This window comes from Myotis brandtii, unplaced genomic scaffold (assembly GCF_000412655.1).
Source record: "Myotis brandtii unplaced genomic scaffold, ASM41265v1 scaffold176, whole genome shotgun sequence".
Lineage (NCBI taxonomy): Eukaryota > Metazoa > Chordata > Mammalia > Chiroptera > Vespertilionidae > Myotis > Myotis brandtii.
The window spans coordinates 3048333-3062653 of NW_005356519.1; the positions used below are offsets into that span (position 1 = coordinate 3048333).

At 36.8% G+C, this 14321-nt stretch overlaps 1 protein-coding gene and 1 long non-coding RNA gene across 2 annotated transcripts in view; one reads left to right on the plus strand and one right to left on the minus strand.

Moving 5' to 3' along the window:
- Nucleotides 1-12637, plus strand: part of LOC106725607 — a 17106-nt gene extending 4469 nt beyond the window's left edge. Inside the window, exons 2-3 of the long non-coding RNA XR_001361529.1 lie at nt 5420-5535; nt 12287-12637. This is a non-coding gene — a long non-coding RNA (uncharacterized LOC106725607). The remainder of the gene's footprint in view (nt 1-5419; nt 5536-12286) is intronic.
- Nucleotides 2362-14321, minus strand: part of RAB23 (RAB23, member RAS oncogene family) — a 22630-nt gene continuing 10670 nt past the window's right edge. The window contains exons 3-6 of the mRNA XM_014537314.1: nt 9316-9472; nt 7470-7552; nt 6535-6627; nt 2362-4486 (exon numbers count right to left, since the gene is read on the minus strand). Of these exons, the coding sequence (XP_014392800.1) occupies nt 4347-4486; nt 6535-6627; nt 7470-7552; nt 9316-9472 (473 nt within the window). The 3' untranslated portion in view covers nt 2362-4346. The remainder of the gene's footprint in view (nt 4487-6534; nt 6628-7469; nt 7553-9315; nt 9473-14321) is intronic.

Genomic DNA, 14321 nt, shown 5'->3' on the forward strand with positions numbered 1-14321 from the left:
GGGGGAAAAAAAAGAGGAACAAATGTAATCTGAACAATAAAGATTTAATTAAAAAACAACAACAACAACACAGAGGCCATAAGCTTTGCTGCTGGGAGACCTCCCACCCCCTCTCTTACCACAGAGAGCCCCAGGCACATCCCTGCCCTCCCCAGCTGTAAAGTGGGGGTGAGAATGCTCCTGTTAGGAACTTCAAGAGATACAGCATGCAAGGTGTTTAGCATGGTGGCTAACAGAAAGCACTTGTTAAATAAATTTGAACTATATTTTGTACCACAGGACAAAGTAAATATATTTTTTGGCGGGGGGTGGGGGGGAGGGAGAGGGGCTGGTGAGAGATGCTCAAAGCACAAGGAAATAACTTCTTTAAACAGACTGATACTGATAGAAATAAAAAAGAAATTTAGTTTCCAAGGCAAAATTACTTAAACCATAGTGCTACTAAATTGCATTAAATATCTACTATCAATAAAATGAGTATGCTAAATATTGGCAGAGTATCTGAAATATGAAATATTTTTAAGTTGTTTTGATTTTTAAAGAAGTCATATTATACCTTTTACTATTTGGTTCCACGCTGGTGACACATATCAAACAAAATTCAGGCGTTGAAATGTATTTATTTTTTGATTATTGGAATTAATCTTTCATGAAATTTTTATTAAGTAGTATATTTTAAATTAAGCTCACATGCATAACTGCAACCCAATAGTAATACATACAAGTGGTTTTTCATTCAAATTTACAAAAGCATTATTTAGTAGTAACAAAAATATAGAAGGGGTTGAGATTTCCTTTTAATCCAAAGTTTTTATTTTTAGACCATCTACCAGCATCCTACTATAGATATTTCAAGAGAGAGAAGAAAAGGAGTACTAATAAAAGTTATTACAGCTAATCCATCCAGTTACCTGGGAATTAGGTAATTGGATATTCCAGAGTCCACTGTGGTTTTAAATAGTTTGTTAGCAAACAAATTCACTAGTAAGATAAGCTTACATGTTTTAGGGTGAAAACTTGAAGAGTGATAACAGTACACATGTTTGTAACTAGTAGTTTTAAAACTGAATAAATCTACCTGTTCATTAGATTGACTGTGCAGTGTGGGAAATCTTTATAATTCACTTGGTTTTCAGAGAAACAGACTATCCAGTAATGGGAGCACTTCAGCAAATTACCAGTTAACTATTTCAGAGGTTTTGAAAAGGATGCTCTCAATTAATATTTTACATTAAAACAGTTCACTATAAGTTGGGACGTTAGGTCCTGAAGCCAACTCCTCGTTCTGAGATCTTCAGAATAGACTCCAGTCCCTAACAGTCACAGGCTCAGTGGGTGCATTAATGAGTGTTCTTTCTGCACTGAGTTGTCAACTTCTGAAACCACCATCTAACTCGGGTGGGCAAACTTTTTGACTCGAGGGCCACAATGGGTTCTTAAACTGGACCGGAGGGCCGGAACAAAAGCATGGATGGAGTGTTTGTGTGAACTAATATAAATTCAAAGTAAACATCGTTACATAAAAGGGTACGGTCTTTTTTTTTTTTAGTTTTATTCATTTCAAACGGGCCGGATCCAGCCCGCGGGCCGTAGTTTGCCCACGGCTGATCTAACTTCGATCCACAGGGAGGTGTCCATCCTCTTTTTGGTAGTGTCACTTTTACTTTATTTTTAAAAAGTTTATGTGGGTTATCAACTTTGGGCAGATGAAAAGAAAACCATTTCGCCTGTTTTTATTTAACTACTAGAGGCCCTATGCAAAAAATTCATGCAAGAGTAGGCCTGCCTTCCCCGGCTGCCGGCACCGGCTTCTCTCTGGCAACCAGAACCCGGGCTTCTCTCCAGCCACCAGCAGGCACCCGGGACCCAGGCTTCCCTGGTAGGGAAGGTCTAATTAGCATATTATGCTTTTATTATTATAGATATTGCCTTATATGTGCTATTCTGTGTGCTATTTAATTCAATAGGCGACTGAAAGAGGAAAAGGAAACCTCAGGAACTTTGAAATATGGCAGTTATTACAGAGCTATATGTCTGAATGCTAAACATTAGCCATAATGTAAAAAATACATTAGAGCACAAATGCACAACCTCCTGGAGGCTTACACAAGTTTTCTTCAGCAACCATGGTTCGTTAGACACTAAGAGTAAAGTTATTTAAAGGAATTAAGGGCCTCAGGGGGGAAAAATTAATGTTAATTTAGGTTTTATAATTAAATTGAGAATGTATAATGATTAATTATGGTTAGATTTAAAATACAGAAGTGCAAATTAAAAACTCAAATGTGTAACAAAGATTTCTCTTCGGTTCTTGCAAAAAAAAAAAAGACAAAATAAGTACACAAAATTATATTACAAATATCAGGGGAACTGCAACCATCAGAGATTACATTTTTTATATGGAACAGTAACAAACTTTTACCAACACACATTTAATTAATATGAAATACAACTACAACATATTACATAATGTGATTTTTCTGATACTAAAAACCGTAAGACTATTTGATGCAAAATATATTTTGTGCAAAAAATTAAAGAGACTATATTTCAAGAGATTAGAAAAGGAAAGATGAATCACTAGCAGGTACCCATTGATAAGAACTGAGTTTTTCCCAACATCTATCCCACTGCCAGCAATGGGAGTGCTGACAACTGGTGACATAAAAATAAAATTTTATATGTTACTTTGAAATACATAATGCCAGATTATTTCAATATTCTGAAAAGCAAACATCCACTCTTGACCACTTAACAAAGACACGCCCCAGAAAATTCTATTAGGTTGTCAACATTAATCTGGATGGGGGATGAGAGTGGCGCAGATGGAAGACTTAGGAAAAAAAAGAGAGAGAGAGAAAAGATACAAGAGAAATATATAAAACATTATGCATTTACAAATAATGAAAAAGAACTTGATCGCACATTTTTCAAGAAGTTATTTTTACACATTTTGAAATCCTGTAAAAACAAGGTATATTGCAAAGGGTTAAAAACGAAATCATTGATAAATGATAATTAGTTTTAACAGAGTTCATGCAATTATCTTAGCTGGAAAGCTACTGTCCCAAGTCACAAAATTTATGCTCTGCCACATGATTACATATTAAAATCATTTCTTAAAAGAAATTATATTTGTTCCTGACAGCGGTCTTGAGAAAGCACTGTACAAATTAAAGGTTATAGAAATTTTTAAGCAATAATGTTAAAATACCATACAAAAATGTGTAAACAAAAAGATGCTTTACAGTTGCAGGGCATTATAAAATCCATAATGTGGATTACAATAAAAGATCACCTCTTGTGCATTTTAAAAAATTGTTAGCATAATCCTAGAAGTTCAAAATTGTGTTTTCAATCAGCAGCAAAGGCGCCGGAAGCATCAGTGTGCTTCCCAGGCCTAAGGAGTAACCGCAGACGTGCTGTGTCTGCTCCAGGACTTGGCCAGCACAAGCTCGCTATGCTTATGAAGGACACGTGAAAAGTTTTGCAACAAGTCTCACCTGAGAGATGATCTAGCACTAAAACCTTTAAACTCCTCTTTTATCTACCCCGTCAGAGAGGAAAACTGCTTTTAAAAGATATTATAAACAATATAAATTCTGATAGTAAAGCACTGTAAAAATTAGATATACTTTTTGGCACAAAACACTATTTAAATCCCAGCTCTTTTGCAAAATATATGTCTGAAATTTCTTATTTGAAAATAAAAACTTTTAACATACACACAATGTGTAAATGATTCTATGAATGAATGAATTAGATTCTGTTTCCTTAAACACTGCACACACCTTCAATTTACTTCAATACCAAGTACCTGCATGCATACCTCCACACCCCACCTGGTACAGATATTGCACAGTAACATTGCCCAAGTACATACTAATGCAGTCTCACAAAACTTAGGGTCTACCTTTCTTTATTATTTTTTGTAAGTACTTGGATTCAATACTATTTCCCAGAAAAGCTAGATGACTAATTTCAGAAAAAGAATGCTATCTTTTCTTGACCCATAATATTACAATCTGTACCAATATATTTAGGTATTTCATTTATGTTTTCCAGCATTTAAAATTCAGCAAAACCTGTTTTTGACATTTCTTACAGCATTCCTTCAAAAACAGGAGAAGCTTCGTCTAATGTAAAAAAAATTAAAATGAGTCCACAGGGCAGTAATTTTTCCTCCAAAGATCTCACTCCATTCTGAAAAGCACTGCAGATCAATATTTAAGTCTGCCAACTTTCAAAGCATTAGGTGCAAAATCTGCTAAAAAACTTGTAACATACCATGACAGCTGGATGTAGTTCTCACTGAATTGCACAATTATTTTCCTGCCTATAACATTTTAGGGTATGCTACAGCTGCTAAAAGGATTTCTGCTCTTTTTGGTCCTCTGTTTGTTGGGTCTAAGATTGATGACATCTCCACCATTAAGGGTACTTGCACTCTGACCCGAGTGACTTCCACCAGATGTGTTGAAGACACCTGGAATAAATTGAAGGGGGACACAGAGGTTGAAACTGACATGTCTCAGGATTACCTACTGAAGACTGCATCCAGCTTCTTAGTGAATCAGTAATATTTCCAAGTATTTACAACTTTAAGCCTTTCTTTTCATTTCATTTATTTTTAATAGAAATACATATGGTTCAAATTTCAAAGGGTACAAAAGGGTTCAGAATGAAGTCTCCTCCCACCACCCCAGTTTTATTCCCCTAAGGCAAGCATGTTTTATCAATTTTCCTATGTATTCTTCCAGAGATATTTTATGCATATATAGGCAAAAATACATATATATATATTCTTTTTTCCTCCCTCTGCTACTCAAATGGTGACATATTCTACACATTATTCTGCATCTTTTCACTATTTTTGAAATATGGAATCAGTAAATAAAATAATTATAATAATTTCACTTATTAACTTTATATCGGATAACTTCCTTAAGAATACCTGACGTAGTTAACAGTATTTGTGATATTTTATGTTAATCAAAACATTACCTATGTAAAAGCTGGTAGTAATGTAAGATTTTCCTATCGAGGCTAAACTAACAAAATGGTCTACAGATAATTAAAGTCATGAGTAGATAAAAAAGATAAATTTTTTTTTAATATATTTTATTGATTTTTCACAGAGAGGAAGGGAGAGAGATAGAGAGTTAGAAACATCGATGAGAAAGAAACATCGATCAGCTGCCTCCTGCACATCTCCTACTGGGGATGTGCCCGCAACCCAGGTACATGCCCCTGACCGGAATCGAACCTGGGACCTTTCAGTCCGCAGGCCGACGCTCTATCCACTGAGCCAAACCGGTTTTGGCAAAAAAGATAATTTTTTAAAAAAAGTTTAACTATTATAGGTTCTGTTTTGAACTGTGCTGGTCTTTCTGAACTATTTATCATCCCTGATACACAGAACGATGGGCCAGAGACACTATCAACAACACAAAGGTGACTGCGAGCAATTCCTGCCCACAAGACGTTTACAATCTTTAAAAGAGAAAAAAAGAAATTTACAATCTAATAAATGAGGTTAGTATACAAAGAAATAATGATATATGTATAAGATATTACATGTTAAGTGCCATAAAAGAGACACAAGATCCCATAAATGGTTCAAAGATAGGACGAGTGACATCTAATTTATTAGGAAGGAGGAATTATAGGAAGCAGGTGGAACTGGACACCTGGCAATGTCCTGGACTTAGATCTTTGTTCACTTAAAGGAAAAGCATGAGGCCAATTACATAGCCGAGCGAGCTTTCTAGATAGTCCATGAGGAATAAATAGTGCTTTGACAGCCCTAGCTGGTTTGGCTCAGTGGATAGAGAGTAGGCCTGCAGACTGAACGGTCCTGGGTTCGATTCCGGTCAAGGGCACATACCTTGGGCTGCAGGCTCCTGGCTCTGGTTGGGGGCATGCCAGAGGCAACCGATTGATGTGTCTCTCTCACATTGGTGTTTCTCTCTGTCTCTTCCTCTCCCTTCCACTCTAAAAATCAATGGAAAAAAATATCTCCGGGTGCGGATTAAAAAAAAAAAAAAGTTCTTTGACAGCCTTCCACTCAAATCAATGGAAAAAAATATCTCCGGGTGCGGATTAAAAAAAAAAAAAAGTTCTTTGACAGAGATGGGAAAGGGAGGTTATTTTGATAGAAGAGTCAAAATGAGCAAAAGTGAAAAGTAAGACAGCCCTGGACATGTTCAAGAAAGAGCAAGACCTCTGGTGGAACTGGTAAAAGGGGTACATACATAAAAGTGGGGCATGAAGTCGCACAGGAAGGATGGACAAAACTGTCTTTAAATATTGGGATGAAGAGAGCCTGTATTTAATGTGTTACATAATGAGAATCAATATACCTTTAATTAGAGACCTGATACTACTAAATGTAATAATCACTGATCTAACACATTCTAATCACATTTCTTAAACAACTGAGCACACTGTATGAAAAAATAGTAAATAAGATAATAATTAATGGGAAATAAATTCACCAGGTAAACATGGGTCTAAAATGTCCTGGGTACTTACCAATTTTGTTACTACTTGAATGCCTTAATTCTGGATCCTCAGCTACTTGTTGTTTCAGTTTTTGAAGATACTTTTCAGCCAAATATTTAAAAACTAGAATAAAAATGAACAAAAAGCCTACCAGGTCAGTATGACTTATGCAGATAAAATATGTTTTTGCACATTACATACTATAATATTTATATGTACTAAACAAATTTAAAATTAAATTAGAAATATACAATCTAGTTGAAAAATTCAACTTGTAAATTTATTTCAGCAATACCTATGTACAATGAATGGCAATACTAATAAACAGATAGTGGCATTTTATTAGTAAAGAAATGAAGTAGTGTTTGTAATCATTGGCTCTTTAGTTTTCAGTACTTGAATAGTGATTAATATTCAGCAACACTAAATGACTTAGTCTTAAAAAGATATCTCATTTCTTTAGGTGAAAAAAATACCTACCCAGAAAGACACCTAGGCAACAATCCAGTTGCTACCTAATATAATAAGTAGCAATTCTGGAATGAGAAAAATAACCATCCTCTTTCTCTAATATTACTTTCTTAAACTAGGAAATACTATTAATTTAAGGCTATTGTAACTACCTACTGGAATATCCACCTATTGTGGAGTTCTAAAACAATTCAGTAATTTTAAAAGGTATGCATGAAAAACACATACATGCATATACACTCACACATATAGTTATATTTTTAAAGATAAAAAACAAACACCCAGCAGAGTTTTGCTGTAGAGTACCAAGTTTTCCAAGACATCAGTGAATAATTAAAAACTCTAACTCAAAGAAACATCATGCTTTAATTTTTTTCTTAATGACAGGTGACAATAAAATTCTATTCTCATCATAAATGTTTTCTAAACAACACAATAGAAAACTAAGAAGAGTAAAACAGATTTGCTGTTAAATTTTTAAAACGGCAGTTTACCTTCATTCACATTTAGGTCTTCCTTCACCGACGTTCTGTAGAATCTTAGCTTTAGCTTTTTGGCCAGTGCTTCAGCTTCCTCGCTGTATCAATGGGAGGGAAAAGTGCTTATGGAGATACTTTCTGATCGCTTGTTTTTAAAAAAATCACTTTTATAACATTTATTGATACAGCTTGGGGGAGGGTGGTGTCAGATGTTCCAGACCAGTTAAAGCTGTGTTCTCACTTGAACAGGGTTTTGTTTTCACTACTCGTGGGAACTGATAAACACCAACCATGATACTGTAACTGTAAACACACACTTTTCCAGAAAGTCACTAAACTCTAGCCTTAAAATAGCAAAATATCGCTTTTCTTTATATAACACTTTAATATTCTCTCCTGTTTTAAAAAACATTTGAATTTAATTACACTCTGAAAGTCACATAGTGCAGTACTTATTTTACTCTTACTGGCTATGAAACTACTTGGCTGCCAAAGTCAGAGTCAACAGTATAGTAAGGCTGTCTCTACAAGAGTGGACTCCTAACTTTAGTTTTATTATGACTCCTGATGGTGGACTCCTGATTTTATTAAGACTATAGTAGCTAAGCTCCAAAATGGTTCCCAATGATTCCATCCCATCTCCCCACGCTCCTGGTCTTCATACCCTTGTGTAGTCTCCTCCTACACCAGTGATGGCGAACCTTTTGAGCTCGGCATGTCAGCATTTTGAAAAACCCTAACTTAACTCTGGTGCCGTGTCACATATAGAAATTTTTTGATATTTGCAACCATAGTAAAACAAAGACTTATATTTTTGATATTTATTTTATATATTTAAATGCCATTTAACAAAGAAAAATCAACCAAAAAAAAATGAGTTCACATGTCACCTCTGACACGCGTGTCATAGGTTCGCCATCACTGTCCTACACTGTAGTCAAGGTTGGTCAATGGGATCAATAACATAGAGAAGCGATAGTATGTAACTTCTGAGGCGAAGTCCTAAGAGACATGTGGCTTCTGCTTTGCTCTCTCTTGGCTTGCTGGCTGTGGGAAGCCAGCTGCTTTGTTGTAAGAACACTCAAGCAGCCCTAGAGAGGAAGATCCACGTGGCAAGGAGCTAAGGCCCTGCCAATGGCCAGCTGAGTGAACCATCCTGGAAACAGATCCTCCAGCCCCAGTCAAGCCTTTGTGTGACTATTGGCCTAGCCAATATCTTGCCTCAACCTCATGGAAAACTCTGAACCAGAACAACCCTCAAGCTATCCCAAATTCCTGACCTATAGAAACAGAAATAATAAATGTTGGTTGTTGTAAGCCACTAAGTTAGACTAATCTGTTATATAGCAACAGATAACATAAGAACACATAAGCAAAACTTTAATAATACAATGAGCAAATACTTATAGAAAAAAATTAGCTGGATGCTAAACTCCATTCACAAATTTGAGCATAATAGTTCTGAAAATACAAAACAATATGAAACTCATCAACATAGGCTATCTATCTACTTACTCTTTATTAAAGCATCTTTCATATGTTTAAATATTTTTAAAGGTTTTCTTTAGCATTATCACTAGATCTACATTTGACTTAAAACGAAGAACTGGATTTGTGGTGCAAAGACCTAAGCCTAGAATTCTAAAAGGAGCTTCAAAATTTAATCCTTTAATTTTCTCTACTTATGATTCAGTAAGAACTTTTTTAAAAACAAATCAATCACATAGAACAGCTCACAGAAATTTTAAATATAAAGCATTCTTTATATAAACGTCCCTAAATTTTGTAAGTTTATACAAAAATTAAAATAGTTTTTAACTGTATAGAATTATCGCCACCCCCTCAAAAATTGCCATCTTACTTCTTTATACAAGAATCATCCAAGAGATCAATCTTGTTTTGTACAAGCACAGTTGGTATATCTCCAACTTCAGCTACTACTTTCTCTCTCCAACTGGAAATTGCTTCAAAAGATTCCCTGTCTGTGGTAGAAAATACAAGCACACAAGCCTGGGCTCCTGTAAGGTCACAAAATAAACATATTATTTAAATTAATTTAACAATCCTGTGAAGGGTGAGGGCAACTTTTACCTACAAACAGTTTTTCATGTAAATAACTGGTGAACTTATCTTATAGCACTCTGCTTATTTTTTAAAATATAAACTCTATTTTCTAATTCAAAGAACCAATTTTTACCAAGAACAGTGGTTCTCAAACTTGTATAAGTGTCAAAGTCCTCTCAAAATTATAAACTTTTTTTTTGGGGGGGGGGAACACCATGAAATATTAATACATTTAATTACATTATAAGAGCTACAGAGAATGGTAAACTAAACATGAATGATGGGCTGTTGCCAAGTTCTTCCTGTTAATACTTGTCATTTGCTTCTTAAATTTCTTTCAGTATAGATTTAAGAAAAATCTATGAAAAAAATCATAATTCTATTTACTTTTCTAAAAATCTGTTATTATCTCATGTTGGTAGCAGAATACCAATGATGCTAACAAATATCACTTACAAACCAGGGTCAAGAAAAAAATATATACAGTAAGAAAGGGAAATGGTTTAATTTAGTTTTTTACCCTGTTTAACTATATAATTCCCATACTATACTCATTGGCAATATTTTATCTATCAACTATCACATTAAGTTGATTACATCTAAAATTAAATATAAGCAGAAACCTTCTGGAAGAAACTCTTTTACAAATTATTAGTTGTTGAATCAGGCGGCACAGTGACAAAAAGCAGATGTGTAGACTACAAGAAAAACTGTCCTGGGGTCAAGAGGATTTCCCGGAATCAAGGCTTGTTTTCTTATTGTTACACCTTCCTTCCAGATTCCTCAGGTATAAGTTTCCTACTAAGACTCAGACATACGCACTGGGCTACCTAAGACACTCTAAGACCAAAAACAATTTGTTTATTGCCAGAGGAAATACAGTAGAAAGAAAACGAGCATATGAGGAAAGAGAAAACTGGCAGTTCAGTATTACTATAAAAACAGAGGCTTCATCTGGGAAAATTTTTACTCCAGACAGGTTTAAAACCAAAGATTAAATTAATTACACAATTTGTAAGGGGGAAACAGGCAGATAGACCCTGAGACTTTGTCAAAATTGAAGGAATAAAATTGATGAGGATATTGGTAAATAAATTTATATTTACTTGAACTCTAAATTTTACTTAAACTACAAATAAAACACTGTTTATTCACACTTTAACTTTGATTTAACTAAGTTTTATTATAAAACTCTATTTGTTAGTTTGAAACCAAGAATTTTCTATCTATTCAATTGTCATTTAATTTGAGGGTCCAATAGGTATTCCCAGGTACACTTAAAGAAAAATACTTAAAAAAATTATAAAATAAAGGATAAAAGGGGGCGGGAGGTAAGAGATCAACCAAAGGACTTGTATGCATGCATATTAGCATAACCAATGGACACGGACACTGGAAAAAAAAAAATAAATAAATAAATAAAAGGATAAAAGAAAAAGTGTATTCATAACAACCCCAAATTACTTAGTGGGGTGCTGAGTGGGAGAGATCAAAGGAATGTGGGAATGTGCTGAAGTGCCTGTCTGAAGAGGAGGAAATGTGATGGTGACATGTTTAAGTAATCAAGGGAGGTAAATAAACATCATTTTCTGCACTAGACACTTGGAGTACCTGCACCCCCTCAGCCCCAGGTGCCACTGTAGCTGTGGAGACAGTTCCTGCCTGTTGCTAGTCCCCTACCTCAAGCACATGCTGCAGGTGCTCTCTGCTTTCCTGCCTCAGGTGCTTTCTGATGCTTCAGAGGGCCCCTGGGTTTGTGGAATTGATGCCTCTGGGGAGAAGCTTCAAGTTATGGGGGAAGGGATAAATACCTGATCTTCATGTTGGTAGGGCCATCCTGAGGTGTGCCTATGGTTCTTCACAGGGATCCCTCATTGCCTACAGTTATAATTAGCTCATTAATACACCCTTTACAAGTTTTTCTCCTGCTTTCCCTGGTCTCTTTATTTCTACTTCCTGGGATCACTTCCCAGATAAATTACTCCCATCCAGTTGTGCCAAGAACTGCTCTGTTGGTGTCTTGGAGGGAAGGGAAGGTTAAACTCGTAAGTTACAGGCAATCACCATAATAAGAGTCAATATGCCTAAAAAACAATGAGAAAAGTGACCTATCCAATGTACAGCACAGAAAATAGAAAGAAGAACTACAGAAAATATAAAACCTGAACGAGACAACAGAAATAAGTTGTAACAAAGAGTAATTATAATCTTCAGGAAGAACGGCACATGAATCTCTGAAGCTGTATAATTCACTTGATACTAAGCCTCAGACTGAATGCTGCAACCAACTCATCTCATTTAACCTAAATATATTACCAAAATGAAACAAAAACAGACAACCTAGATTACTTCTGCAGTTTTTAAATTTTGACAAATGTTGCATAACTGTTTGTTTTAATTTCCCCTAAGTGAAACCATCCATCCATAGAAAATATTCTGCCAAAAAGTTAAAAGAGGGCTCTTTTTGACTGAGGTACCAAAAAAACAGATGACAAATACCAGATTCCAAAATGTGTGTGAGAAGATCATTATTTGCAGAATTTACAAAGGAAATACGTAGTTATAAATCCTACACAACTCTGGAACTCCCTCAAGCACTTCAAGAATATTTTTTAAAAAGAACTGAGAAGGTGGAAAAAGGAAGATTAATAAAGGATTTCTTTAGAGGAAGTACTGTCTAGCAGCCCAACCCTTCTCTCTCTTTCAAGAAGGTGGGATGGATGGGGGAAGAGTACTATCATTTCTTCCCCTTCTTCTCAACCTAGCAGGAATGGACTTCAGCAAGACCATTTAAGGAGCTTGGTATGTGTTTCCTGCAACTCTAGACTGATTCTGCTTGATTCAAGCCTGAGAAAGATGCAGTGGCTGGGAGCAAGAGTAAAAAGACAAGACCAACAGACAAAAAAGAAGAGAGCTGCATTTGGGTGTAACTGTGCTCCCCCTAATGACAAGACAAAGAATGCACAAGAATTTCATACAAGCATGGAGCCACATCCAAGAGATAAGCCAGCATGGGATCATTTCATTTTATTTTATTTATTATTTTGTTTAAACTCAATGAAAACTGGCTTAAACTATAAGGGGATTTATTGTCTAAGTCAGCAATTTTCAACTGGTGTGCCGCAAGAATTTTTTTTAAAAATATATTTTATTGATTTTTTTACAGAGAGGAAGGGAGAAGGATAGAGAGTTAGAAACATCGATGAGAGAGAAACATCAATCAGCTGCCTCCTGCACACTCCCCACTGGGTATGTGCCCGCAACCAAGGTACATGCCCTTGACCAGAATCGAACCTGGGACCCTTGAGTCTGCAGGCTGATGCTCTATCCACTGAGCCAAACTGGTTAGGGCAAGAATTTTTTTAAAAATACATTTTATTGATTTCAGAAGAGGAAGGGAGAGGGAGAGGAAGAGATAGAAACATCAATAATGAGAAAGAATCAGGCTGCCTCCTGCACCCCCCCTACTGGGGATGGAGCCCATAATCAGGGCATGTGCCCTTGACTGGAATCCAGCCTGGAACCCTTCAATCCACAGGCCGACGCTCTACCCACTGAGCCAAACCAGGTAGGGCAGCATGGGATCATTTTAAATCATGTTCAATAGGGCTATTCATTGGGTGATGAGAGCTTAGCATAAAGGAAGATGGGGATGGACTGATGAGTCCCACAAAGGGGCAAAGCAAATGCCCAAATGACATTACATTTGCCCTGAAGAAACATCCCCAAGAATGGGAGCCTTGGAGGAATCCAGGATGATTTCCTAGAAAATCATCTTTAAATATCTGCCATCCAGAAGGCCCCAACATCAGACACCTACCACAGTGTTCTTGTCCCCAATTTGCTCTTCTCCTAGGCCTGACCCAAGAGAATAAAGAACCATCTCTACAAGCTGGGGAAGAAAGTGGGAGGAGGAAACAACCAATATTCCTTTCGGAGACCACAGGTACTAGCCTAAGTAAGACTCCAGAAAGGGTAAGAGATTTAATGCTAAATTACATTTGGAGTTTTGATTAATATACACCACTGGCTATTCCCATTACCAAATTAAGGTCATGTTCATGACTAGAAATAACTATGAGGCAGCTAAAAAAAATTACTGGAGAGTGACAGAAAAGACAAAGGGGGGTTTTATTGAGGGTAAAGGAAAAGACTGCACCTCCTCCTGCTGCCTAATCTACACTAATAAAAGAGAAACATGGTAATTAGCGTACGACCGCTACCCTTCCCATTGGCTAATCAGCATATCCTTATGCAAATTAACTGTCAGCCAAGATGGCGGCCAGCAGCCAGGCAGCTGGAAGCGAACATGAGGCTTGCTTGCTCCAGTGACTGCAGACTACAACGTTCCCCACCTGACTTGCCGGCCTCTGAGTTGCAACTCTAAGCAACTATGTACTATGTTGCAAATGTAGGAGCTAAACAAAACCCCAGAAACCAGCTTTCAGCCTGCCGGGATCTCAGAGCTGAAGTTATACATTGTTTCGATTATAGAACGGCAAACAAACCAGATACGAAGCCTCAGAGCTAGAGCCAGAGCTAAAGCTGGCCCAGAATAAAATAAAAAAAAAAGAGAAAAAAAAGGAGCGGTTGGGAGCTTCAGTCAACAACCGCCAGCCTGAAAGCAGCCCTCAGCCCCTCACCCAGACTGGCCAGGCACCCCAGTGGGGACCCCCACCCTGAAGGGGGTGTGACCAGCTGCAAACAGCCATCATCCCCTCATCCAGGCTGGCCAGGCACCCCAGTGGGGACCCCCACCCTGATCCAGGACACCCTTCAGGGCAAACCAGCCAGCCCCCACCC